The sequence below is a fragment of the Sapajus apella genome, unplaced genomic scaffold, assembly GCF_009761245.1.
Source record: "Sapajus apella isolate SASKATOON/1434 unplaced genomic scaffold, GSC_monkey_1.0 scaffold13, whole genome shotgun sequence".
Lineage (NCBI taxonomy): Eukaryota > Metazoa > Chordata > Mammalia > Primates > Cebidae > Sapajus > Sapajus apella.
In genome coordinates, this window is record NW_022436953.1 from 29,151,071 (window position 1) to 29,177,459 (window position 26,389).

Here is a 26,389-nt window from a genome sequence, read left to right on the forward strand (position 1 = left end):
TCTATTTAAACCAAGTGATCATTTATTCCATGCAATAGTTAAAATTCAAGAAAGCCACCCTAGCTCATGGGGCTTGTTCAGGGTGGCCATATAGGACTCTTTCTTCCTGAGTTCCAGTACTTTCATCTGCCTGTACAATTCCTCCACGTTCTCTCTTCTTTGCCTAGGCAAAGATACAAGGTTTCCTTGCATCCTCGTTCTGCCAACTGAGATTAGGGTATCCTACGGTTTAGGAGGCGGAGGAGTCTGGTTCTTACCTCTGGCTCTCCACAGTCACACTCCTCTCCTTCTTCCACAAATCCGTTCCCACACTTCTGGCCCCCGAAAGACTGCTTGACTTCCGGCAGGTTGAAGAGGCACATCCCCATTCCTTTCTCCAGGCTCGTCTCCAAGTCCTTCTTGCTGCAGCTGCTGAACACCATGGGAAATGGGTACCTGAGAAAGGAGAGCCCAGAACAGTAAGTCACAGGGCATGGAATGGCTTTGCCTGCCCTTCTTGTGCCCAGAAGGAACCCGCTGGGCACATCGGCCCAGGTGTTCACTAGTGATCTCAATGAATGAAGGCTCAGATATGCAGTATAAAGCGAGGCACATTCAGTTTCATCCTGACATTCATTCCTATACAGTGCCAATGCCAATGATGAAGGAGTGCTTTATCATAAAATAAATGATCTTTTGATGGTTTTCAAATCAACAAGTTCAGGCAGAACCTCGTTAATTAAAGACATTATTAATAGTTCTGGGTGAAATGATGCAACGAAAGTGAATTCTTAGCGACTGTCGCTTGTAATACAAACACATACCAATGTCTTTATTGGAAAGTACAAAGAAGAAAAAAGTACAATCGATGGTGTTTATTAATTCCACGGTTCCAAGGACACAGGGTTCCACCATAGGGCACAGGCTGCTCATATTGGCATTCAGGTCTATAAAAGTCAAATCACTGTCTCCCTCAGCACGGCTGTAAGAGAAGGGAGGTGGTCCAGAAATGCAGGTCTTGCCCTTACCTCTCAATTCCAGGGCACCAAAGGGGCGTAGCAGGGTCAGCCAACTCTCCAGCAAAGTTATGCTCCCCTTCTGTGCTCTAGAAGGGCTTCCCAGCACCCATGTACCTGGGTGGGCTGTATGACTAATTGTTGGCACTAGAACATGAGCCAAAGTGATGTAGGTCACTTTTGGCTGATGGTATTTAAATGAGTATTCCTTCTTCACATCCTTCCTTTCCCCATCTGCCAGCTGAGATTAGGGTATCCCATGGTTTTAGGAGATGGAAGAGTCAGACGTGGCATCTAGTCCTAACTCGCTGTAGGGAGGAAAGCCACCTGCAGCTTAGAGCCTCACAGCATCATACAGAAGGAAAACACGCTTCTAATATGGTAACCCACTGAGCATTTGAGGTTTGATTCCCAAAGCAGCCAGTGTTATCCAACATACACAGAGTGTCTCACTTTTTACAAATGCATTTTCCCATGGCTTGAGGCAGCAAGGATTATTAAGGTATAAGCATGCCAGAAACCCAGAAAGTTTTATTACTTAGAGAGGGAGCAGGGCCTGCTGTCCAGCAAACCCAAGCACCCTCTCCCAATGGAGACGTTTATAAGGATGACATTAGAACTGGATCTCAACCAATTGGCCAAACCAGCACAAGCTGCTACATTTCCCTGATGATGGTAGACCAGCTGCCGCTTAATGACTGAGCTTGGCGAACTTCTGAGATAATGATTTCTAGGATCAGCTGATAACACTGCACCATCCTCTCCAAGTGAGTTCCCCTTTTCTCCCCACGTATATGAGGCATGTCATTAGCCACAGATTTTTTTTTATGACCAGCTATTGTTTTTCTTAACTTTATTATTTTATTTTTTGAGACTGAGTCTCACTCTGTCACCCAGGCTGGAGTGCAGTGGCTCACTGCAACCTCCATCTCTCAGGTTCAAGTGATTCTCTCCTGCAGCCTCCTGATTAGCTGCGATTGCAGGCACCCATCACCACGCCCAGCTAATTTTTGTATTTTTAGTAGAGATGGGGTTTCACCGCGCTGACCAGGCTGGTCTCAAACTCCTGAGCTCAGGTGATCCGCCTGCCTTGGCCTTCCAAAGTGCTGGGATTGTAGGCATGAGCCACTATGCCCGGCCCTTGAAGTTTATTTAACTTTTATTGTAGGTTCAGGGGTACGTGTGCAGACGTGTTATGTAGGTAGACTGTGTGCTAATGGGGTTTTGTGTACAGATTATCTCATCACCCCGGCAATAAGTATAGTTCTCCACAGAGCGCTTCTCCGTCCTTTCCTTCCCCAGGGTCTGCTGTTCCCCTCTTTGTGTCCATGTGCACTCAGTGTGTAGCTCCCACCTGTAAATGAGAACGTGTGGTATTTGGTTTTCTGTTCCTGCATTAGCTTTCCCTCCAAGTGTTTTCTGTCAACCCCAGGCTATTAACTCTGGAGTATATTAATAATTCTAATCTACAAATCAATTAATAAACGAATGTGCTGCTATATGGAGGCAAAGGTAACACCCCAGGACTCACTCACAGTGCAACAAGGTTCCTCTCGAAATCTTTGTAACTTCCTTTGGCAGACAGACTGGTTATTCCTGGTATCAAAACGACACTGTCGAGGTCTAAACAATGGTCCGCAAGAAAAATGATAACGTCTTTTCAATTTAGAAGAGTAGTATATTGAAGTAATTGGTACCATACACAGGGAGTTAAGAGAGCTTCACTTTGCAAAAATAAATAAAAAAAATAAATAGTAAATATCATGGAGGTACAGATGGAAACTTCTGTATTTGAGAGTTTTCCTAGGACATTTATGTCTCTTGGCCTGATCTAGGACACGAAACATCATTCTCACTCAATGATACGCAACTCAGTTCTGTGACAAACCATTATCAGTTCATTCTAGAAGGGGACTGATTTCTAGAAAATATTAATTAGGAAAGACCCTAGGATAAATGGTAAGTCTCAGGAAGGGTTTATAGCAAGAATCACAGCAGTTAAGAAAAGCTTGGACAAGAGTAGTATGAATTGCCCTGTTTCCCAAGGGAGCAGAGAATGTCCGCAGATCCCAGGTATTGGAGAGCTGAGAGCAGCTCCATTTGCTAAGCTCAGACAAGTCTTCACCATCTCATTCCTTTCAAAGTAACAAAGACAAAAACATTGGGTTTTTGGGGGTTTGCCATCCAAATAGGATGAATGAGAACAGTTTAAGTCCAGGATTTAAACTTCAGAGTGTGTAGGAGAGGAGAACAGAACAGATCATCACTGGCAAAGACCATCGCTGTATTTTTGTGTCTGTACTGGATGTTGTCAGATGGTGTAGTGATCTGTGTGATAATACATTTCTACTTCCCTTAGTTTTTCCTCATTCTGCTGAAGGAAAACCCCCAAATTCTCTCTCAATTAGAATCATGCATAGATAGTCCTCATCCAATTCACGGGTTTTCAACCTTGCTCTGAGGAACAGCACCCTGACATGAAATCCTCAGGGATGCCTCTGTTTTAACAAGAAAGTAGCAATGTCCTCCTCAGATGTGAAATGAAGTCTTGGTGAATTTACGAACATTGAACAGATCCTTTCTCAGGGTTCCTTTCCACACGGCCTGATCTCACCGACATGCCTCCTGCCTACCAGGTCAGGACAATTCAAGCTTCCAGCAACTGCTGACCACGGATCACAACTCCAGCCATGAGCAGGTGTGAGCGGCTTCTCTCCCCATCAACCTGGGGTTTTTCTGACTTGCTCAGGGTGACCCAGCAAGGTCACTGGGGAGTCCAGCAGCCCTTCCCCAAACATTCCTGCCACTTCCTTGGACTGAGCCAGCCAATATCACTACCATTTCTTCCATGTAATGAAGAAAAAAATACCTCATTTATTGTTTAAGAACTCACTTTTGATGACAGATGAGACTGAGGAGCATTTTCTACCTGTAGGATATTGTTACTCATCACATTCTTTCAAGATTTGTCATCAAGGAGGCAGGTGACTATTTACTCTGATAGGACATTTATGAACCTAATTTGGGTATTTAGAGGAAGTCAGGCTTTTGAGGAAGAAAATCAAAACAAGCTATCACACATCACTCCATTATTCCCCAAGTGTTTATTCAATACCTACTAGGTGCCAGGCACTCTTCCAGGCTTTGGGGATATGGGAATGAAGAAAACATAAAAAATTTCAGCCCTCATGGAGCTTACATTCAGTGGGACCAACAGGTAACAGGCAAGCTAAGGGAAAAGAATGAGTTAGAAGGAGTGGAATTAAGGAGAAAAAAATAAAAGAGCAAGGGAAGAAGATGTGTATTGAACTTTTAGGGATGGTGGACCTCACCAGGAAGAGGGTCATTTGAGTCCCTCACACAAAGGGAATAAGGTGTGAGTGTACCTGGGGAAAGAGCTGGCACAAGTGTGTGTAGATGGGCAGGACTGGCCTGGAGGAGCTTACTCAACAGTGGGAAACAGGCTTTTCTTACAGAAACACATGCAGAGAGGCAACCCCTTTTGGACTTGGCATCATTCTTGGTTAGGTCAAGGTCATGCTGATGGTGAGAAGATCCCATGGAGCGTCAACACACAGGGAGCTGTGCCTCTGTATGGGGCAGGCACTGGTAAGGACTGAAGGTATTTTTATTTGTTTTAAATAATTTCAACTTTTATTAGGGATGAAAGGATATATGTGCAAATGTGTTACATGGGTATATTGCATGACGCTGGGGTCTGGGGTCCTGTCACCCAGGTAGTGAGCATAGTAACCAATAGGTGGTTTTTCGGCCTTTGCTCCCTCCCATCCTCCCCCATCTAATAGTCCCCAGTGTCTGTTGTTCTCATCTTTATATCTATGAAGATATAAAGAGGCATTCAATGTTTAGTGCCCACTTATACGTGAGAACACATGGTATTTGATTTGCCATTCTTGCATTAATTTGCTTTAGATAATGGCCTCCAGCTCCATCCATGTTGCTGCAAAGGACATAATTTCATTCTTTTGAAGGCTGTGTAGTATTCTATTGTGTATGTATATACTGTTTTCCTTATCCAATCCACTGCTGAAGGGCACCTAAGTGGATTCCATGTCTTTGCTATTGTGAGTAGTGCTATAATGAAAGTATGAGGGCATATGTCTTTTTGACAGAGTGAATTATTTTCTTTTGGATATATACGCAGTAGTGGGATGGCTGAGTCGGATGGAGTTCTGTTTCAAGTTCTTCAAGAAACTGCCAAGCTGCTTTCCACAGTGGCTGAACTAGTTTGCATTCCCACCAACAGTGTATAAGCATTCCCAATTTCTCCATCGCCTTGCCAGCATCTGTTATTTTTTGACTTTTTAATAATCGTGATGCTGACTGGTGTGAGATTGTATCTCACTGTGGTTTTGATTTGCATTTCTCTGATGATTAGTGATGTTGAACATTTTTTTCATATGGCCACTTGTATGTCTTCTTTTGAGAAGTGTCTGTTTATGTCCTTTGCCCATTTTTAAATTGAACTATTTGTTTTTTGCTTATTAAGTTCCTTGTAGATTTTGGGTGTTAGACCTTTGTCAGATGCATAGTTTGGGAATATTTTCTCTCATTTTGTAGGCTATCTATTTACTCTGCTGGTAATTTCTTTGGCTGTACAGAAGCTCTTTAATTAGCTCCCACTTGTCAATTTTTGTTTATGTTGCAATTGCTTTTGGGGACTTAGCCATAAATTATTTGCAAAAGCTGAAATAAAAGGCATCCAGATAGGAAAAAAAGAAGTCAAATTTCTCTCTTTGCTGAGAATATAATTCTATACATAGAAAATGCAAAAAATTCTGCCAAAAGCCTCTTGGAATAGATAAATAAATTCAGTAAAGTTTCAGCATGCAAAATCAACGTACAAAAATCAGCAGCATTTCTCTACACCAATAATGTTCTAGCTGAGAACAAAATCAAGAACGCAATTCCATTTACAATAGCCACACACAAAAATGAAATACCTAGGAATTTATCTAGCCAAGAAGAGGAAAGTTCTCCACAAGAAGAACTGCAAAACACTGCTGAAAGAAATCAGAGATGACACAAATAAATAAAAAAAATTCCATGCTCATGGATTGGAAGAATATTGTCAAGATGTCCATATTGCCCAAGGCATTTTACAGATTCAGTGCTATCCTTATTAAAATACCAATGTAATTTTTCAAAGAATTAGAAAAAGCTACCCTAAAATTCATATGGAACCAAAAAGGAGCCTGAATAGCCAAAGCAATCTTAGGCAAAAAGAACAAACCTGGAGGTATCACATTATCTGACTTTAAACTATAAGGCTACAGTAACCAAAACAGCATGATAGTGGTACAAAAACAGACACATAGACCAATGGAACAGAACAGAGACTCCAGAAATAAACCCAGACACCTACAACCATCTAATATTTGACAAAATCAGTAAAAATAAGCAATGGGGAAAGGACTTCCTACTCAGTAATAAATGGTACTTGAATAACTAGCTAGCCATATGCAGAAGACTGAAACTTGACCCTTACCTCTCACCATTTACAAAAATTAACTCAAGATTGATTAAAGATTTAAAGGTGTTTTTCATAGGAACTCCAAACTTTTATTCCCCCTGCCTTTTTTTTTTAAAAGCAAACTGCTTTTTTTTTTTTTTTTTTTAAGCAGGCAAAGGTCTACTCCTCACCTCCCTTCCTCTGCTCCAAGATAGTCTAATTTGATCAGAGCACAAGTATTGAAAACTTACAGCAAACCCAATGACTCCCCATAAAAAAAACTTGATAATCTAAAATTACTTGAAATCTCAAGAGATAAAGGACATTTGCCACCAGCAAATACAGATTGCTTTAATGGTAGCACCATCCTACTCCACACACATTTGAATACTTTCTACATTGTACACATTTGAATACTTTCTACATTCTAAGTAGCCACTAGTTACCTAGTGCCTAGAACACAGTAGGTGCCAATGACTAATGGCTCAAGGAGTCAAAGGGCAGTGAGTTGGTTTGCATAAAAGATGTGCCAATGGACAACAAGCAAGGGAAGGAATCCACTCTCCAAGATCTCAGGAATCATGGGCAGAATCTGTTAGTGAGATTGTTGATAAGACTGCTATTGCTCTTCTTAGCCACGCAGGAGAGAGGATGCTGGCAAGGCACTCAGCAAGGCCAGGTGCATCACCTGCTCCCCAGGTGCCAACTCTGCCTACACACTTCTGATTGCGGCAGAATCCAACTTTGGCAAATTCACAGCTCTCTCATTTATTCACTCACTTATGAAGCAATAGTTTTCAAGTGTCCATTACATTCAAAGCTCTGAAGAGGATCCCAGTTCCATCATGACCTGAGCCTGACTCCATGATCCCCTTGCCAAGCTCCTTCCTTAAGGGATGCACCCACTCTCCCACTTCATTTCCTCTCTAGCCATTCTCCAAGGCCCATATGATCCCACTCCTCCAGAAATGGTCCTTGAAATCCCAAATCCTCAGATAGACATCCTTTATTCCACATAAATGGGGTCTGAGTGAAACTGCAGTCCAAGGCTGTGTTGTAAGTTCTCCCCTTCTTGTATCAGCATATTTTGGCCATAACATTATAAATTCCCAAGACTAGTAATTGGGTTAAAATATATACTTTTTTTGGCATAACTATTTATGCATATCTGCTTTAAGCTACGTGATATGGTAGTACTTTCTCATGGCAATATTTTTCTTTTATACTTTTTTTTAATTAAAAATTTTAGAACAATCCAATGAAACAGGTATTATTATCCCCATTTGCACATGAGGTGAAGGGATTTCTTTGAGAGTTTACAGTTAGGGGTGGCAGTACTAGACTTGATCAATTCTTATGGTTGCATGCTCAGTTATTAAAAACCGTTTTCTTTATTACCAATGCCAGTTCAATACTTCAGTGAATGCTGAAACACAGGTGACTGATTTACCCTGAGTGCAGCGATTTAAACACAGGGGACAAATCCTGCTGTGGTCCCACATATGTCTGGACCAGTGGTTCTCAAAGAGTGCTCCCAGGACAAGCAGCACCAGAACTTTCTAGAAATGCACACTCTTAGGCCCCACCCAGACCTACTAAGTCAGAAAAACTCAGGGTAGGGGCCTAGCAACCTGTATTTTAATAAACTCTGCAGCTGATTTTCTAAGTTGATGTAGAATTTATATAAAATAAAATGTATCCCTTAAGTCACTTCAAAGTATATAATACAATATTTTTTTCCAGCACATTCACAATGTTGTGTGACCATCACTACTATCTAACTTCAGAACTTTTCCCCTACCCCTAACAAACCCCACACCCATTAAGCCGTCACTTCTCATTCTCCCTTCCCCACAGCCCCTGCCAACCACCAACCTGCTTTCTGTCTCTACAGATTCGCCTGTGCTATTCATCTCATGTAAGCTGAATCCTACACATGAGGCCTTTGTGTCTGGCTCCTTTCCCTTAGAATAGTGTTCTCAAGGTTCATCCACATGGTAGCATGCACTGGAACCTCATTCCTTTTTATGGCTGGATGATATTCCATTGTAAGTGAGGCCATTCCACAGTTTGCTATCTGCTCATCTGGAAATGGTCCAGGTGATTCTGATGCCCATTAGGGTCTGGAAACAACTTACCTAGATTTAAAGTTCAAATGTCGTTTTACCTATTTGTGTCATAACAATAAAAAATACAATCTAGACTCACCATGGGCCACCTGTCATATCCTAAAAAATAATTCTGTTTTGCTCTCTGGTTCCATTTTCCAAGAAAAACCCAAGGTATGGCATTTTGAAAACCTGATCTGATTTTAGGCATGTGCTAAAAATCCCATGAGTATCTGTCGTATAAACCAAATTCATATCAGAAATGAATTTTCAAATATCTGTAAGTGTTATGGTAAATTGATCCTCATACTGTACACTAAGGTACGGGAAAGGTTCGGGTGGTTGTCAACAGAGTGACGTTTCCCTTCTACTTGCTTCAAAATCCAAAGTATGGAAACTGTGCCTCCTTTGTGCTTATATTTTTCTTTCTTATTTAATAGCTTTATTCCCTGGAGCACCCATGAAAAGAACACTGACTTGGGCCAGGTACTTGCTCACGACTTGAAAGATCTCATACAGCCCATCGTCTGTGGTTAAAAAGACAAGCCTCAGTTTCTTCCATAGCTTTTGGCAAGCTCATCACAATGTACTTTTTAATATATCTAATAAATTATCCCAAATGTGCCAGGACAGCAGCTAACTGAAGTGACATATAGCAGTGATAGACTGGTGCAAAGCAATAAAACTGGAGAATTACTCAGGAAAGAAGCCCTTTAGCACGATACTTTCCTTTGGCATGAGAATGCTTTAGAATGGTTATACCTGAGGCCCAGAAAAAAAAAAAAAAGTACTGCTTTCAGCTCAAAGGCAGAGAATTTATCTCCAAAGCCATGGCAGGGTGACTGTGGCCCCTGCTAGGATCTAGGATGTGACCTCTTTTGTTAGCCCTGCTTTCCTTTTTCTCTAATATTTACCTAGCAGAGACACTTGGGGAACATTTACCATATTGAATGCAAGGTTAAAAGCAAAAAGAGGATGAAACAGACAGCTGGGTGATTTTGGAAAAAAACACCACTTTTAAAAAGAGGAATGCCACTTACAGCTCCCCACCATAAAGGCAGTCACGGCTTCATATTTTAGCCATCACAAAGCTGCCAAGTAAAACATTATTAGGGGTTCCTTTTACTTTGAAAAATCTGCAGTCAGAAGGTTCTTTTCTTGTAGGAGTCTATTGTGTGTCTCACTGCTATATTCTTGGGGGTGAATCACACTAGGCCAATTTATCAACCTTGACAGTGGAAGTCGGGAGTTATCTGCCTTGCAAAAGCTCTCTGGGTATGATTCTGAGACAACTGCTTTTCTTGCTGGAAATCAGGCGTCTAGAGAAAGCAGCTAGAATCAGGCTGGATTTGGGCGGGGCTGGGGGACCTGCAGGTCACGGTCCCACTGCTTCCTGTGACTCTGCAGCCTCATTAATAAACGCGCACTAGTTCCCCCAGCTCCGAGCTCAGGGGCTGACATCTATCCGAGTGCTGACGGCAGGAAAGGAGTGGAAGTGACCAAGGAAGAAGGATGGAACCGCCAGGCAGCGGCTGAGAACAGCTTGGAGCTGACACAACCGTGGGACAGGAAAAGCCAACATTGCAGGGAACCGGGGACGGGAAGCCATCCAGATTTCTCTGGAAAAAAACAAAAACAAAAGCAAAAACAAACAAAGAAAACCTCACATCGCCCACAGCTGATAAATGATTAGAGGGTAAAGGGCTAACTGGTTTTGGAAGATACGTTGCTGACATTCTGCTTCCCACTGCTTGCTTTTTGCAGACCACAATGGAGGTTTTTTTTTTTTGTCACAGCAGACGCCACAGCGTCAGCAGACCTGGGAGGCTCTCCTTCACCTGGGCGTGTGGTGAGGAGGAGGTGGACAAGCAGTAAAATCGGAAGCCTATGTCTGAGTGCCCCATCCATCCGCACTTCACTCAGCCTCTGTTTTCACACCTATAAGATAGGGGCAACAACTCCCTCACTGCACTGAACAGCAGGATAAACGAGCTTCAAACAAAAATATGCACGTCTGGTTAACTTCCAAGCACTGTGAAATGCTGGCCCCCGGTACTGACAAGCAAAAGAAGTGTTTTTCTCCCATTCAGAGTTGCCACTGCAGCCATTTCAAATTGCTGATTGCTAATCCCCCATAAATGATAGTGCTTAAAAACATTTCCAATATGGTGTACAATTTATTACTTGTAGCCAAAATAGAGCATGCTTTACACTGTAAAACCACAAATTATAAGTAAATTGAGGGCAAGATGATTCAGGAGGCGAAGGAATGAGCAAACAGTTAAAGATCATCCCTCCATTTAATACATACGTGGTGCCAAAGAAGCAAAAGAGTCTGTTCCATTCTGGAAGGGCCAGTTTTTCTTTAGCTCAATAGCATGCCATTAGGAGAACAACTGACCCACAAAGCGACCCACAAACAAAACAAACAAACACCATTGAGATGGCTGTTACCTGCTACGCCGCTGTGGTTGTTCCCAGGTCCTGAAAGCGTTTTCTGGCCCTTTTCCTAAAGCTCATGTCACGTGAACTCACTCCACATCTTCTTCTGTCCATTTCCTGACCATAGCCAAGGCCAGGCACTGAGCTCAGAGTGAGAAATGGCCACAAATCATGAGATCCATTCTCCGGCGAAGACAATCTAATGACTCATCTTTTTTTTCAAATTTAATTATTTTGATACAGTCTCACTCTGTGGCCCAGGCTGGAGTGCAGTGGCGCAATCTCGGCTCACTGTAACCTCTGCCTCCCAGGTTCAAGCAACTCTCCTGCCTCAGCCTCCTGAGTAGCTGGGATTACAGGTGCCCACCATCACGCCTGGCTAATTGTTTGTATTTTTAGTAGAGATGAGGTTTCCCCATGGCCAGGATGGTCTCAAACTTCTGACTTCAGGTGATCCATCCACCTCAGCCTCCCAAAGCGCTTGGATTCCAGGCATGAGCCACCACGCTGGCCACAACTTTTATCATTCATTCCATGACTAGCTTGCTGAGCTTTTTCAAAAACAACTTAGTAATTCTTAGCTCACAGCCAATTCTACTTATTCCTAGTCCCTTGAGGAGCGTAAGCCCAACATGAATTCCATCTTCTCTTCTCAGGTGAGAGCGAGGTCTGCTTACAGTACGAGGGGGCAGGAGACCACACCGGCAGGAATGGACGTTGCTTGGACAAGTTGCAAACCAAAAATTCTAGGGCCATCTTCAGGAAAGTCTTCAAGGCTTTCTCCGGTTATGCCCAGGAAAAAAACCTTCCAATCATCATGCACAGAATTTAGGTGCAACCACGTAGCCTGCCTGTGAGGCCAAGGTGGTGGCATCTGTACTCGAAGGGACCTCCTGTTCAGTGCCATGGCAGGACTGCCCTGGATGCAAGGAGGTGCCATCTCATTTTAGGGGCGTTTTACTCCATCTCGCCCGGAGCGGGGCTGGATAGGAGCTACCATTTGTTGAGTGAACCCCTGCTGGGGACCAGGAGCCTGGCAGACATTCTCTCACTGGCACCCCTGTGAGCCAATCATGACTCCTATTTTAGAGATGAGGAAACTGAGTCAGACAGCTTGGTTCCTTGCTGGGATCCTGCAGTTCCGGCGTGGAGACTGAAAGCACAGATCTCTGACTGGAAGGCCTGTGTTCTTCCCACTCAGCCACACGCTCTTAAGGGCTATCAGCTGCTCCTAGAGCAGCTGCCAGGAGCTGCCCCAGGGCAGGCCCTTGGGGCAGCCTCAGGCATGACCCAGCACAAATGGCTATGCCAGCAGCAGCAGCATCCATGGGAGAGACAGCTGCCCGATGCCACAGGGCTCCCTGGAGCCAGAGGCAAACAGAAGGAATCCCAAGGGCCTATACTTCCTTCCAGGTGCACCTTGGAGCACCTCCCTAAAGGTCTTTGGTGTAACAGAACACGAAGGCCAGGTCTTGGGATTTATCCAGCACACCTGAGGCAAAACCTGGGCCAGATCGTACACACCTGAGAAGGGCTGTGAACCCGTTCACATCCTGATGAGCTGCAGGCAGGGAAAATAGGCTCATTGACTCCTTGAGATGTGATGGGAAAGAGAACAGGGTCTGAGTCAGCCCACTCTGCCTGCCCAATGGTGCACAGGGGCACAGCATCGAGAACACAGGCTCAGACAATAGAACAGAACTGAGGTTGAAGCTAATGGGGCAATCCATCCTCTCGTCCACTCCAGAAACGGAAAGTGACTGCCTTGTAACTGGAGGCTGACCCAGTGGTCCAACCAGATGGACCACAGAAAGCTAAGAAAACCACCAGGCCAGGAGCAAATGATCAAACATATCTTTAGTAGGACATTTCCACTGTTAATAGCAAACACCTGGGCCCCAGAACACACCCCATCCGCAGCACATTATAATTCATGGTCTTAACTTGTGAACTTTGACCTCTGCTCCTGAAACCAATTAAAGTGCAAATATGATTTCCCAGAATTTTTAATAAAGACGCCAGCTGAGCTCTGGTCAGTTGAGACAAGTACAAGAGGCTTCCGGATGTTACCAGAAAGCAGACTTTTCACTTCTGAGTTATGATAGCTGCTTCCTCCTGAACCAAATCCTGAAAGGCCAAGAACCCAGGAGCAGGGGACACAGTGTCCACATTAAAAGGGCCTCAGCCCATCAGAGGCAATATATCAGATGAGCTGCTCAGCTTCATTGCAAGAAATGCCTGCTGACTTTGTGTGGGGGTTGTTGGGGGAACAGATTCTTGTAGACATGGACAGATGCAGTGGTTCATAAGGGACAGGGGACATGTGTGAAATGATGCTACCCTTTCTTCCTATCCCAGTAGACAGACCTGCACAGATTACACCAGTTCTTTCTGCTGATTTAGCAAGTCTATAACAGGGTAGAGGCTTCTAATCAAATGTGATAGAAAAAGCAGTCACGGTGGCTACCTCCAAGCCTGCCACCAGGGCTGAAGTCTGCATGTGCTCTGTTCTTGCCCCATTGAGCAACTGACACTAAAGTTACCACCAGGGCAATGTGGCCCTCAAGAATGGGGAAGAGCTGTCCCTCTCAACCCTCCCCAACACCATGCCTGGGAGCCAAAAGGCTCACAGGTACCCGGTGAAAGGCCAAAGAATGGATCAGGAGCCGGAGGCTGCAGGCTGAGATCCAGAATGACCCTGACCACCTGTGGGCCCTCTGGCCTTCCTGAGCCTCAGTTTGCTCACCTGTAAAATGGAGACGATTGTATCCATTCTTTATTTTCAGGGCTGTGACAATGACAGGAGATGCCAAAGTTGTTTGTAAACTGGACAGTGGGCCTACAAAGTCTTATGCTCACAACTACTTTTAGATTTGATATTTTTGATCTTTCTCCTCCCGCTTTAGCTAAATTAAGCGAAGGCTTTCAGGGGAAGCCCCTACTGGAAAGACTCTACTTTTGCAAGCAAATTTTTCCCCTCACCCAGGTCTCCATGGAGAAGGTACAGAAAATCAGTGGACTCTGTCTCCTGTTCATCTGGGTTTTCTTGGCTCTATTTTGTTTTTGATTTTATTTTCTTCTATTTTTTGTATTGTGTCTATTATTGTAAATGATTGTAAATCCGTGGTAGAATGATGTGGAATAAGCAAAAAATGAAAATGAAAATGCTGCAATTGCTAGATTTAGTACAAAAGACAGTAGCCCCAGAGCCTCCTCCCCAGAGTTTAGCCATTACACAGATGGGGAAGAGAAAGCCTCACTCTGCACTTATCTAATTGTGCTGTGCTCACCATCACTCTCTCCATCCACCCACCCAGCCAACATTGATCCATCTGTCCACTGTACCATCTATCTATCCATCCATCCATTTTCCACCTTCCCACTATCTATTCATCCACCTATCCATCTACCTATCATCTATTTATCTGTCTATCCATCCTCCCTTCTTTCCATCCATCCTTCTCTCCATCCATCCATCCACCCATCCATCCATCCATCCATCCGTCATTCCACCCCCCATTATCCATTCATCCACTAACCCATCTACCTATCATCTATTTATCCATCTATCCATCCTCCCTTCTTTCCATCCATCCTTCTCTCCATCCATCCACCCATCCATCCATCCATCCATCCATCCATCCGTCATTCCACCCCCCATTATCCATTCATCCACTAACCCATCTACCTATCATCTATTTATCTGTCCTTCCACCCACCCACCCACTCATGGATCCTTTCAGTCAAGCAGTATTTATTGAGTTCTACTATTGTCAGGCACTGTTCTAGGTGCTGGGGTTTCAGCAAGAAACAAAACACAAATTCCTGACCTTGTGGAGCTGAAAATGAGTCCTTTTAGATATTGTCTGTTGTAGAGAAGTCCAGAAATTACCCTTTACTCCACACTGTGGCCTCTGTGCCTGGGGAGAGGAGGAAGCCATGGGGGTAGGTGTGTGGGAGGGGGATTGGGGGATTGGCAGGACTTCAGCTGAAATGTTTTCACACACGCTCTATGACAAATAAAATGCTGGGTTAACGAACCAGTGACAGGAAAGAATTCTCCGCTGTTGGAACATAAATTAAAGGAGGTTTGCAGAATTAAATGGCTTAAAAATGGGGCCACCTCCCACCTCCCAGAGGTTGCACAGGGACACTGCTCTGTACTGAGGCAGATTTAGTCCTCACATAAAGCCCAGATGTGCTCACAGCCACTTCCATGTGTCAAACACACCGGGAAGCCACTTGACTCTATGTCCAGGGGCTTCTACTTAGTTTGGTCTGAAAAAATGCAAATATAATATGGGTATATTTGGCCAGGTGTGGTGGCTCACGCCTGTGACTTTGGGAGGCCATGGCAGGTTGATCACTTGAGGCCAGGAGTTTGAGATCAGCCTGGTCAACATGGTAAAACCCCATCTCTACTAAAAATACCAACAATCAGGCAGGTGTGGTGGTGCATGCTTGCAATCCCAGGGAGGCTGAGGCACAAGAATCACTTGAATCCAGGAGGCAGAAGGTGCAGTGAGCCGAGATCAGGCCAATGCACACCAGCCAGAGTGAGACTCTGTCTCAAAAAATAAAATATAATAAAATAAAATGGCCTGGGTATAGTCATGCCCATCTCATTAAGTTCAGCTATGGGCCAAGTGCAGTGGCTCATGCCTGTAATCCCAGCACTTTGGGAGGCCGAGGCAGGTGGATCATTTGAGATCAGGAGTTTGAGACCAACATGGTGAAACCCCATCTCTACTAAAATACAAAAATTAGCTGGGCATGGTGGTGTGTACCTGTAATCCCAGCTATTAGGGTGGCTGAGGCAGGAGAATTGCTTGTCCTAGGAAGCAGAGGTTGCAGTGAGCCAAGATGGTGCCACTGTCCTCCAGCCTAGGTGACGGAGCGAGACTCTGTCTCAAAAAAAAAAAAAAATAGCTCATCAATGAAACAGGACACCATGAACCCAATCCTCTAGGGTCAATGTCAGTTTGTCTGCATTCATTCCTCTACTGGATATTCAAGGAACAGTGGTCACGCAGAATCAGCTTCTTGAGCTTGACCTCTGTTTTGTGTCCGGCTTAGCAGGGGAGGACAATTCTACCTTGGGCAGCAGTTCTTAGTATTTTAACGGCATTAATTGCAGACAAATTCCTTCATTATCCAAACAACACATTTGTATGTGTTGTTTAGGTTTAATGCGTTATAGTCCAATGTGACATTGCAGTTCTTGCTTGTAAGCATGTTCTCTGGCATTCTATGCATGTTTTGGTGTAATGTGCTATGTATGATTAAGCATGTATAGTACTATGTATTATTCATGGGGATACACAATCCAAGGAGTGATGTCTAATTACATGGAGAGGAAACAAGAACAGGCTCTATATGATGTGCCCTTCTTGAACTGTTTTCAAGAATCCCTCCCGCCAGTTGGTTTTTCCTATGATAATGTCAGGGGACAGCTGGCTCCATTACTCTGGCTGATTAATTAAATTGATTCTGACTAGTATTCATCTTACCAGAGTTCCTCATTCTGTAGCTGTTCCTCCTTTTTTTTTTTTCTCTCTCTCTCTGGATAAAGATGTTCATTTTTTCACCTAACACTTTGAGGAAGGAAATGAAGATTTTCTTAAACTTTTCATTGAGAAAAAAATGATCACTTTCAAATGAAGAGCTGAGATGGGAAAATAGTTTCCTCCAATTCCATCTTGGTAAAATTCCGGTATGACAAATGTATTTTATACTCTCAAACAGCACCCCAAAGTTTGAGGGAGAATTCTAATCACATGTATTGTGTCCTGATTTTCAGGAAAAGTAGGTTCTACAAAGTGTGGACTTTCCTGCTACATTGAATTTCTGTCACTTCCAAAGCCCCCAGGAGATTTTTTCACTGAAAATTGCAGTTCATTTTATCCTCTCAAAACACCTTTTCAGGCAGAAATCTCTTCCAAGAGAAATCCAGTTTTCCCACAGTCGGAGCTAGGAATTTTCAGGGAGAGGTCTGCCCAGCCTGTATTTAATTCTTCCGAGATCAGTTTAGACTAGACTCTATTCCAGGATATCTTCTAACCTTTGCTCCCTGTTTGGAATAGATTATTTTTGTCACTTTTTAAAAGATGTGAAATGGTACTGTGGTTATGTTTAGATTTTTCTCCTTGTCTTTTAAAGGCACACACTGAAATAACTTCTAGAAGATGCTTGATATCCAGGATTGCATAAGCGGATTGGATGGGGCGCCCTGCAGTGAGGTCCCTGAAGTCCAGGATCCTGCCTCGTGTTTCCGGGCCCCCAGCGAATCTGCTCCCCAGGACCTGGCTCACAGGGGGTACACAGTAAATACAAGTTGAGTAAATGAGTGGCTTTGCTCTGGCTGGTGGCCAGCTGCTCGTCTGTTGACCCTATTTCCCACAGTGAGCTTGTCCTGAGTCAGGGACAGGGCTGCTGTCTTCTCTGCTGTCATTATAGAAGGCTGAGGCTGGGCGCCGCCTTTTACACCTGCATTCCTAGCACTCTGGGAGGCCAAGGCAAGCAGATCACTTGAGGTTAGGAGTTTAAAACCAGCCTGGCCAACATGATGGAACCCCTACTAAAAATACAAAGAAAATTAGCTGGGTGTGGTGGTGCACGCCTGTAATCCCAGCTACTTGGGAGACTGAGGTGGGAGGATTGCTTGAACCCAGAAGGCAGAGGCTGCAGTGAGCTGAGATCGTGCCACTGCACACTCTAGCCTGGGTAACAGGTAGAGACTCTGTGTCAAAAAAAAAGGCTGACCTTGGGTGGAGGCCACCCAGACCTGGGGGCACAACTGGTTGTGTTTCGGGCAGCTATGTAGCAAGTAGGTGTACTGCAACTGTGTCCCAGATGGAATTAAATGGAATCAGATGAGCCCATCATACGTGCTCGTGGGGTAGGATGAGAACACATTCTCCTTGAACGTGGTTAATTGATCTGGGTGTAGGTTGTAGAAGGTCTGACCTCAGCTTCAGGTGACTAACTAGCGCCCTGGGAGAACCGGGGGGCGCCCTGGGAGAGCCGGGGGTCACCCTCATTTGCTTACTTTCTCATCCTACATTATCCTCAGTACACAACACCCTGCCCCCACTCCCAGCTGGCAGCTGGGGACACGCTCCTCAGTTGAAGTCATTTGCCAGTACAGACCCAGCAAAACCCAAACAAACTCCTGACTTCAGCATCAGCGTGGCAACTGTGGTTGTCTTTCTTTTCAGATACACACAGAGAAAATGTGGAAGTGCTTTTTGGTGGCTCTCTGACATAGAATCCTTAAGGGATGCTCACCATAGGAAAAGCAAAAAGAAATCTCAAACCAAAAGAAACCTTTTACATCAAGTGTACAAGGCTGGAGAGGGGAGTGTGGAGCGTGGCATGATGAGTACCTGGCATGCTAACGAAGGATCCTTCCTCTTCCCACTTTCCAAATGCCTATGAATTACACGGAAATTAGATGAGAATTGATACACTATTATTACTTGTTCTTCTACAGAAAGCCTCCTTCTTTTTTGTACAGACAGAAAGGCCCTTAACTTGACAAACTACAATATCTCAGAGGCTGCAGAGGCTCCTTAAAAATGAAGAAATCTTAAAAAAGAAATCAGATCATATTCCTGTCTTGCCTGAGAAGCTTCAGTGATGCCCCACTGCTCTGCAGATAAGAATCCATGTTCCTACTCTGGCCGACTACGTTTTGCTGGCTCTGGCTCCTCCATTTTGATCCAGCATCACTTCCCTCCAGCCCCCAACAGTCCCAAGGCTGCTGGCAGCAAGGGGTCCCCACTGTGCCCATGGGCCCATGGTCCCTTGAACCTGAACTCCCTTCCTTCCATGCTTTGCGGGCTCTCCATCCCTCTCTTCCTTTTGGTCTCCCCCAAACCCCCACTAAAAGTGGGCTCCCCCAGCCCACGTTTCCCATCTGTCCTCTTCTTTTGCTTCCTTCACAGCACTCCTTCCAAACTGTAATTCATTTTTTTTTTTTTTGGTTTTAAAATAATTCAGCTTAAATTTTTTATTGACATATACTAATTTAACAACATATCTATTGCATAAAGCAAGGTATTTACATTGATTTAATCACCTAGTGGTTTATGCACTGTTTTGATGATGAGAGACATTTTTCATTCTTTCTTTTTTTTTTTAATTGCATTTTAGGTTTTGGGGTACATGTGAAGAACATGCAAGACTGATGCATAGGTACGCACGTGGCAGTGTGATTTGCTGCCTTCCTCCCCCTCACCTATATCTGGCATTTCTCCCCATGCCATCCCCCACAACTCCCCGCCTCCCACTGTCCCTCCCCTATTTCCCTCCAACAGACCCCAGTGTGTAGTGCTCCCCTCCCTGTGTCCATGTGTCCTCATTGTTCAACACCCGCCTGTGAGTGAGAACATGCGGTGTTTGATTTTCTGCTCCTGTGTCAGTTTGCTGAGAATGATGGCTTCCAGGTTCATCCATGTCCCTACAAAGGACACGAACTCATCATTTTTGATGGCTGCATAATATTCCATGGTGGATATGTGCCACATTTTCCCTGTCCAGTCTATCATCAATGGGCATTTGGGTTGGTTCCAGGTCTTTGCTATTGTAAACTGTGCTGCAATGAACATTCGTGTGCATGTGTCCTTATAATAGAATGATTTATAATCCTTTGGATATATACCCAGTAATGGGATTGCTGGGTCAAATGGAATTTCTATATCTAGGTCCTTGAGGAATCGCCACACTGTCTTCCACAATGGTTGAACTAATTTACACTCCCACCAACAGTGTAAAAGTGTTCATATTTCTCCACATCCTCTCCAGCATCTGTTGTCTCCAGACTTTTTAATGATAGCCATTCTAACTGGCGTGAGATGGCACCTCAATGTAGTTTTGATTTGCATTTCTCTGATGACCAGTGATGATGAGCATTTTTTCATATGTTTGTTGGCCTCATGTATGTCTTCTTTTGTAAAGTATCTATCTGTTCATATCCTTTGCCCACTTTTGAATGGCTTGTTTTTTTTTTTCTTGTAAATCTGTTTTAGTTCTTTGTAAATTCTGGATATCAGCCCTTTGTCAGATGGGTAAACTGCAAAAATTTTTTCCCATTCTGTTGGTTGCCGATTCACTCTAATGACTGTTTCTTTTGCTGTGCAGAAGCTGTGGAGTTTGATTAGGTCCCATTTGTCTATTTTGGCTTTTGTTGCCAATGCTTTTGGTGTTTTGGTCATGAAGTCCTTGCCTACGCCTATATCCTGAATGGTTTTGCCTAGATTTTCTTCTAGGGTTTTTATGGTGTTAGGTCTTATGTTTAAGTCTTTAATCCATCTGGAGTTAATTTTAGTGTAATGTGTCAGGAAGGGGTCCAGTTTCTGCTTTCTGCACACAGCTAGCCAGTTTTCCCAACACCATTTATTAAACAGGGATTCCTTTCCCCATTGGTTGTTTTTGTCAGGTTTGTCAAAGATTGGATGGTTGTAGATATGTTGTGTTGCCTCCGAGGCCTCTGTTCTGTTCCATTGGTCTATATCTCTGCTTTGGTATCAGTACCATGCTGTTTTGATTACTGTAGTCTTGCAGTATAGTTTGAAGTCCGGTAGTGTGATGCCTCCCGCTTTGTTCTTTTTGCTTAGAATTGACTTGGCTATGTGGGCTCTTTTTTGGTTCCATATGAAGTTTAAGGTGTTTTTTTCCAGCTCTGTGAAGAAGGTCTTTGGTAGCTTGATGGGGATAGCATTGAATCTGTAAATTACTTTGGCCATATGGCCATGTTCACGATATTGATTCTTCCTAACCATGAACATGGAATGTTTCTCCATCTGTTTGTGTCTTCTCTTATTTCGTTGAGCAGTGGTTTGTAGTTCTCCTTGAAGAGGTCCTTTACATTCCTTGTTAGCTGTATTCCTAGGTATTTTATTCTCTTTGTAGCAATTGCGATTGGCAGTTCATTCTTGATTTGGCTCTCTTTAAGTCTGTTATTGGTGTATAGGAATGCATGTGATTTTTACACATTGATTTTGTATCCTGAGACTTTGCTGAAGTTGCTTATCAGTTTCAGGAGACTTTGGGCTGAGATGATGGGGTCTTCTAGATATACAATCATGTCATCTGCAAATAGAGACAATTTGACTTCCTCCTTTCCTATTTGAATACCCTTTATTTCTTTTTCTTGCCTGATTGCTCTGGCTAGAACTTCTAGTACTATATTGAATAGGAGTGGTGAGAGAGGGCATCCTTGTCTAGTGCCACATTTCAAAAGGAATGCTTTCAGTTTTTGCCCATTCAGTATGATATTGGCTATTGGTTTGTCATAAATAGCTTTTATCATTTTGAGATACGTTCCATCAATATCTAGTTTATTGGAGGTTTTTAGCATAAAGGGCTGTTGGATTTTGTCAAAGGCCTTCTCTGCATCAATTGAGATAATCATGTGGTTTTTGTCTTTGGTTCTGTTTATGTGGTGAATTACATTTATGGACTTGCGTATTTTGAACCAGCCTTGCATCCCCGGGATGAAGCCTACTTGATCATGGTGGATAAGCTTTTTGATGTGCTGTTGCAATCAGCCTGCCAGTATTTTATTTAAGATTTTTGCATCTATGTTCATCATGGATATTGGCCTGAAGTTTTCTTTTCTTGCTGAGTCTCTGCTGTGTTTTGGTATCAGGATGATGTTAGTCTCATAAAATGATTTGGGAAGGATTCCCTCCTTTTGGATTATTTGGAATAGTTTCAGAAGGAATGGTACCACCTCCTCTTTGTATGTCTGGTAGAATTCGGCTGTGAACCCATCTGGACCTGGGCTTTTTTTGGGTGGTAGGCTCTTAATTGCCGCCTCAACTGCAGACCTTGTTATTGGTCTATTCAGGATTTCGACTTCTTCCTGGTTTAGGCTTGGGAGGAGGCAAGTGTCCAGGAATTTTTCCATTTCTTCCAGGTTTACTAGTTTATGTGTATAGCGTTGTTTGTAATAATCTCTGGTGATGGTTTGAATTTCTGTGGAATCTGTGGTGATATCCCCTTTATCGTTTTTTATTGCATCAATTTGGTTATTCTCTCTTTTCTTTTTAATGAATGTGGCTAGTGGTCTGTCTATTTTGTTGATCTTTTCGAAAAACCAGCTCCTGGGTTTATTGATTTTTTGAAGAGTTTTTTGTGTCTTTATCTCCTTCAGTTCTGCTCTGATCTTAGTTATTTCCTGTCTTCTGCTAGGTTTTGAGTTTTTTTGATCTTGCTTCTCTAGCTCTTTCAATTTTGATGTTAGGGTTTCAATTTTAGATCTCTCCTTTCTTCTCATGTGGGCACTTATTGCTATATATTTTCCTCTAGAGACTGCTTTAAATGTGTCCCGGAGATTCTGGTATGTTGTGTCTTCATTCTCATTGGTTTGGAAGAACGTCTTTATTTCTGCCTTCATTTCATTGTTTACCCAGTCAACATTCAAGAGCAAGTTGTTCAGTTTCCATGAGGCTGTGCGGTTCTGAGTTAGTTTCTGAATTCTGAGTTCTAACTCGATTGCACTGTGGTCTGAGAGACTGTTTGTTATGATTTCCGTTCTTTTGCACTTGCTGAGGAGTGATTTGCTTCCAATTATGTGGTCAATTTTAGAATAGGTTGATGTGGTGCTGAGAAGAATGTATATTCTGTGGATTTGGGGTGGAGAGTTCTGTAAATGTCTATTAGGTTTGCTTGTTCCAGGTCTGAGTTCAGGTCCTGGATATCCCTGTTAATTTTCTGTCTGGTTGATCTAATATTGACAATGGGGTGTTAAAGTCTCCCACTATTATTGTGTGGGAGTCTAAGTCTCTTTGTAAGTCATTAAGAACTTGCCTTATGTATCTGGGTGCTCCTGTATTGGGTGCGTATGTATTTAGGATCATTAGCTCTTCTTGTTGCATTGATCCTTTTACCATTATGTAGTGTCCTTTTTTGTCTCTTTTGATCTTCGTTGCTTTAAAGTCTATTTTATCAGAGACGAGAATTGCAACTCCTGCTTTTTTTGCTCTCCATTTGTTTGGTAAATCTTCCTCCATCCCTTTACTTTGAGCCTTTGTGTATCTTTGCATGTGAGATGGGTTTCCTGGATACAGCACACTGATGGGTTTTGGCTTTTTACCCAATTTGCCAGTCTGTGTCTTTTGATTGGGGCATTTAGTCCATTTACATTTAGGGTTAATATTGTTATGTGTGAATTTGATACTGCCATTTTGATGCTAGCTGGCTGTTTTGCCCATTAGTTGATATAGATTCTTCATTGTGTTGATGCTGTTTACCATTTGGTTTATTTTTGGAGTGGCTGGTACTGGTTGTTCCTTTCTATGTGTAGAGCCTCTTTCAGGAGCTCCTGTAAAGCAGGCCTGGTGGTGATGAAATCTCTGAGTACTTGCTTATTCGCAAAAGATTTTATTTTTCCTTCACTTATGAAGCTTAGTTTGGCTGGATATGTAATTCTGGGTTGAAAGTTCTTTTCTTTAAGGATGTTGAATATTGGCCCCCACTCTCTTCTGGCTTGTAGGGTTTCTGCAGAGAGATCTGCTGTGAGTCTGATGGGCTTCCCTTTGTGGGTAACCCGACCTTTCTCTCTGGCTGCCCTTAGCATTTTCTCCTTCATTTCAACCCTGGTGAATCTGACGATTATATGCCTTGGGGTTGCTCTTCTTGAGGAATATCTTTGTGGTGTTCTCTGTATTTCCTGGACTTGAATATTGGCCTGCCTTGCTAGGTTGGGGAAGTTTTCCTGGATAATATCCTGCAGAGTATTTTCCAGCTTGGATTCATTCTCTTCGTCACATTCAGCTACACCTATCAAAAGTAGATTAGGTCTTTTCACATAGTCCCACATTTCTTGGAGACTTTGTTCATTCCTTTTTACCCCTTTTTCTCTAATCTTGCCTTCTCATTTTATTTCATTGAATTGATCTTCAACCTCTGATATCGTTTCTTCTGCTTGGTCAATTTGGCTGTTGCAACTTGTGCCTGCTTCACGAAGTTTTCATGTTGTGTTTTTCAGCTCCATCAATTCACTTATATTCCTCTCTAATTTGTCCATTCTCGTTAGCATTTCATCAACTCTTTTTTCAAGGTTCTTAGTTTCTTTGAATTGGGTTAGAACATGTTCTTTTAGCTCATGGAAGTTCCTTATTACTCACCTTCTGAAGTCTGATTTTGTCATTTCATCACACTCATTCTCCATCCAGTCTTGTTCCCTTGCTGGTGAGGAGTTGTGAACCCTTGTAGGAAGAGAGGTGTTCTGGTTTCGGGTGTTTTCATCCTTTTTGCACTGGTTTCTTCCCATCTTTGTGGATTTATCCACCTGTTGTCTTTGTAGTTGCTGACTTTCAGATTGGGTCTCTGAGTGGACGTCCAATTTTTTGATAATGAAGTTATTTCTGTTTCTTAGTTTTCCTTCTAACAGTCTGGCCCCTCTGCTGTAGGGCTGCTGAGGTCCACTCCAGGCTCTGCTTGCCTGGGGATCACCTGCAGCAGCTGCAGAACAGTAACGGTTGCTACCAGTTTCTTTTTCTGCTATCTTTGTCCCAGAAGGATACCCACTAAATGTCAGTCTGATCTCTCCTTTATGAGGTGACTCTTTGGATATACGGGGGTCAAGAAGCTGCTTGAGGAGACAGTCTGTCCTTTACATGAGCTCAAGAGCTGAGTTGTGAGCTCCATTTTTCATTCAGGGCTGCTGGGCCGGTACGTTTAGGTCTGCTGCAGCAGAACTCATAAACACGTTTGTTTTCCCCAGGTGCTCTGTCCCAGGGAGTTAGGGCTTTATTTATGAGTTTCCATTGTGCTGCTGCCTTTTTTTTTTTTTTTCAGGGCTGCCCTGCGCAGCAATAAGGCAGCCTAGTCACTGTCTGCCTGCAGAGGCTTTGCTGAGCTGCTGTGGGCTCCGCCCAGCTGTCATGTGAACTTCCCTGCGGTCCTGTTTATATGGGTGTAGTTAGAACTGTCTCAGCATTGGTGGCCTGCTTCTGTAATGGCAGACTCTTGCTGCAATGGCAGGTTGCCTTGGCAACGGCGGGCTGCCTCAGCAATGGCAGACGCCCCTCCCCCACAGAGCTGGACCGTCCCGGGTTCAGCTGTGCTTGCTGTGAAACTCTCAATCCAAAGAGTTTCTGATTGCTATTCTTCTGTGGGGGTGGCACCAGCCGAGCCTGATCACCTGGCTCCCTGCCTCAGAGCCTTTTGCTCTCCAGTTGAACGGTCAACTCTCTCCCAGGTGTTCCAGTCGCCTGTTGAAAAGGCGCAGGGGTCTATGTGATTTCCCCTGCGGCGACTGAAACAGCGGCGCTGAGATTTGTGGAGCCTTTTTTTTGTTTGTTTGTTTTTGCCCGGGAATCTCCTAGCCTGGCTCCCTGCCTCAGACCCCCCTTTAGTCAGATGAATGGGTGACTGCGCCTTCCCAGCGCTTCAATTGCCAGCCAAAAGGGCACCCAGATCAGTGTATTTTGTATGGAGAACTGCCATGCCAGGGCGCCGCAAAGCAGCTGTGTGGGCCAAAACAGCCGAGGGGACTGAAACAGCCGCGTCGGCCAAAACAGTCGCACTGGCGACCTGTGGGGCTCCTCCACCTGGGAATCTCCTGGTCTGTGGGCAATAAAAATCCGTCTGGAAATTCGGCGTCCACTCACCCTCCATGCTTTCACTGGGAGCTGCAATCCTGAGCTGTTCCTAAACGGCCATCTTGGATCCGGATCCCTATTTTTATTATTTTTTAAATAGAGACAGGGTCTTGCTAAGTTGCCCAGGCTGGTCTTGATCTCCTGGTTGCAAGCAATCCTCCTGCCTCAGCCTCCCTAAGTGCTGGGATTACAGGCATGAGCCACTGCACCTGGCCCAGTCTACAAGTTTTACATTTTCCATTTTTCAGTTGTTTTCTCCATTAGAACACCAGTTCCATGAGGGCAAGAAACATGCTTGTCCTGTTCACGGTTGTGCTCCTAACACCTATCAGTGTGTAACAGGGGCAGGTGCAGATTCACCTGCCCTGCCTGAGAAGATGGCCCTATTCCTCCAACTCTCATTTAACAGAAAATTTTCTGAAAAACAAAGGGGGATCTGTAAGAGTAATTTTTTGAATGTTAATGTTGCCTTTTTTCCTACTCTAGGAAGTGACATTTACTATTATGCTAAATATTCTTTCCTGGGGGTGTTCAAGTGTTTCACAATTTTCTTACTCCTATAAATGCAGCATATGTAGGCCTCACCTCTCTAAGACCAAGGGCTCCAAGCTCATTAATGGATAGACTCAACTGAGTTTAACTCCCACAGGAATCCCCAGATACTGCTTTTGCCAAAGAGTCATTTCCAAGACAAGTCTTAAATGTTCAGAGACAGAAAACACACACCCTCACACACACTTAAAGCCTTGCAGTAATTAA

The 26,389-nt window shown here is 43.7% G+C and overlaps 1 protein-coding gene across 1 annotated transcript in view; it reads right to left on the reverse strand.

The window, feature by feature from the left end:
* ADAM12 (ADAM metallopeptidase domain 12) overlaps positions 1-26,389 on the reverse strand; it is a 369,569-nt gene that overhangs the window by 56,030 nt on the left and 287,150 nt on the right. Inside the window, exon 12 of the mRNA XM_032281987.1 lies at positions 258-435. Coding sequence (XP_032137878.1) covers positions 258-435 — 178 coding nt within the window. The remainder of the gene's footprint in view (positions 1-257; positions 436-26,389) is intronic.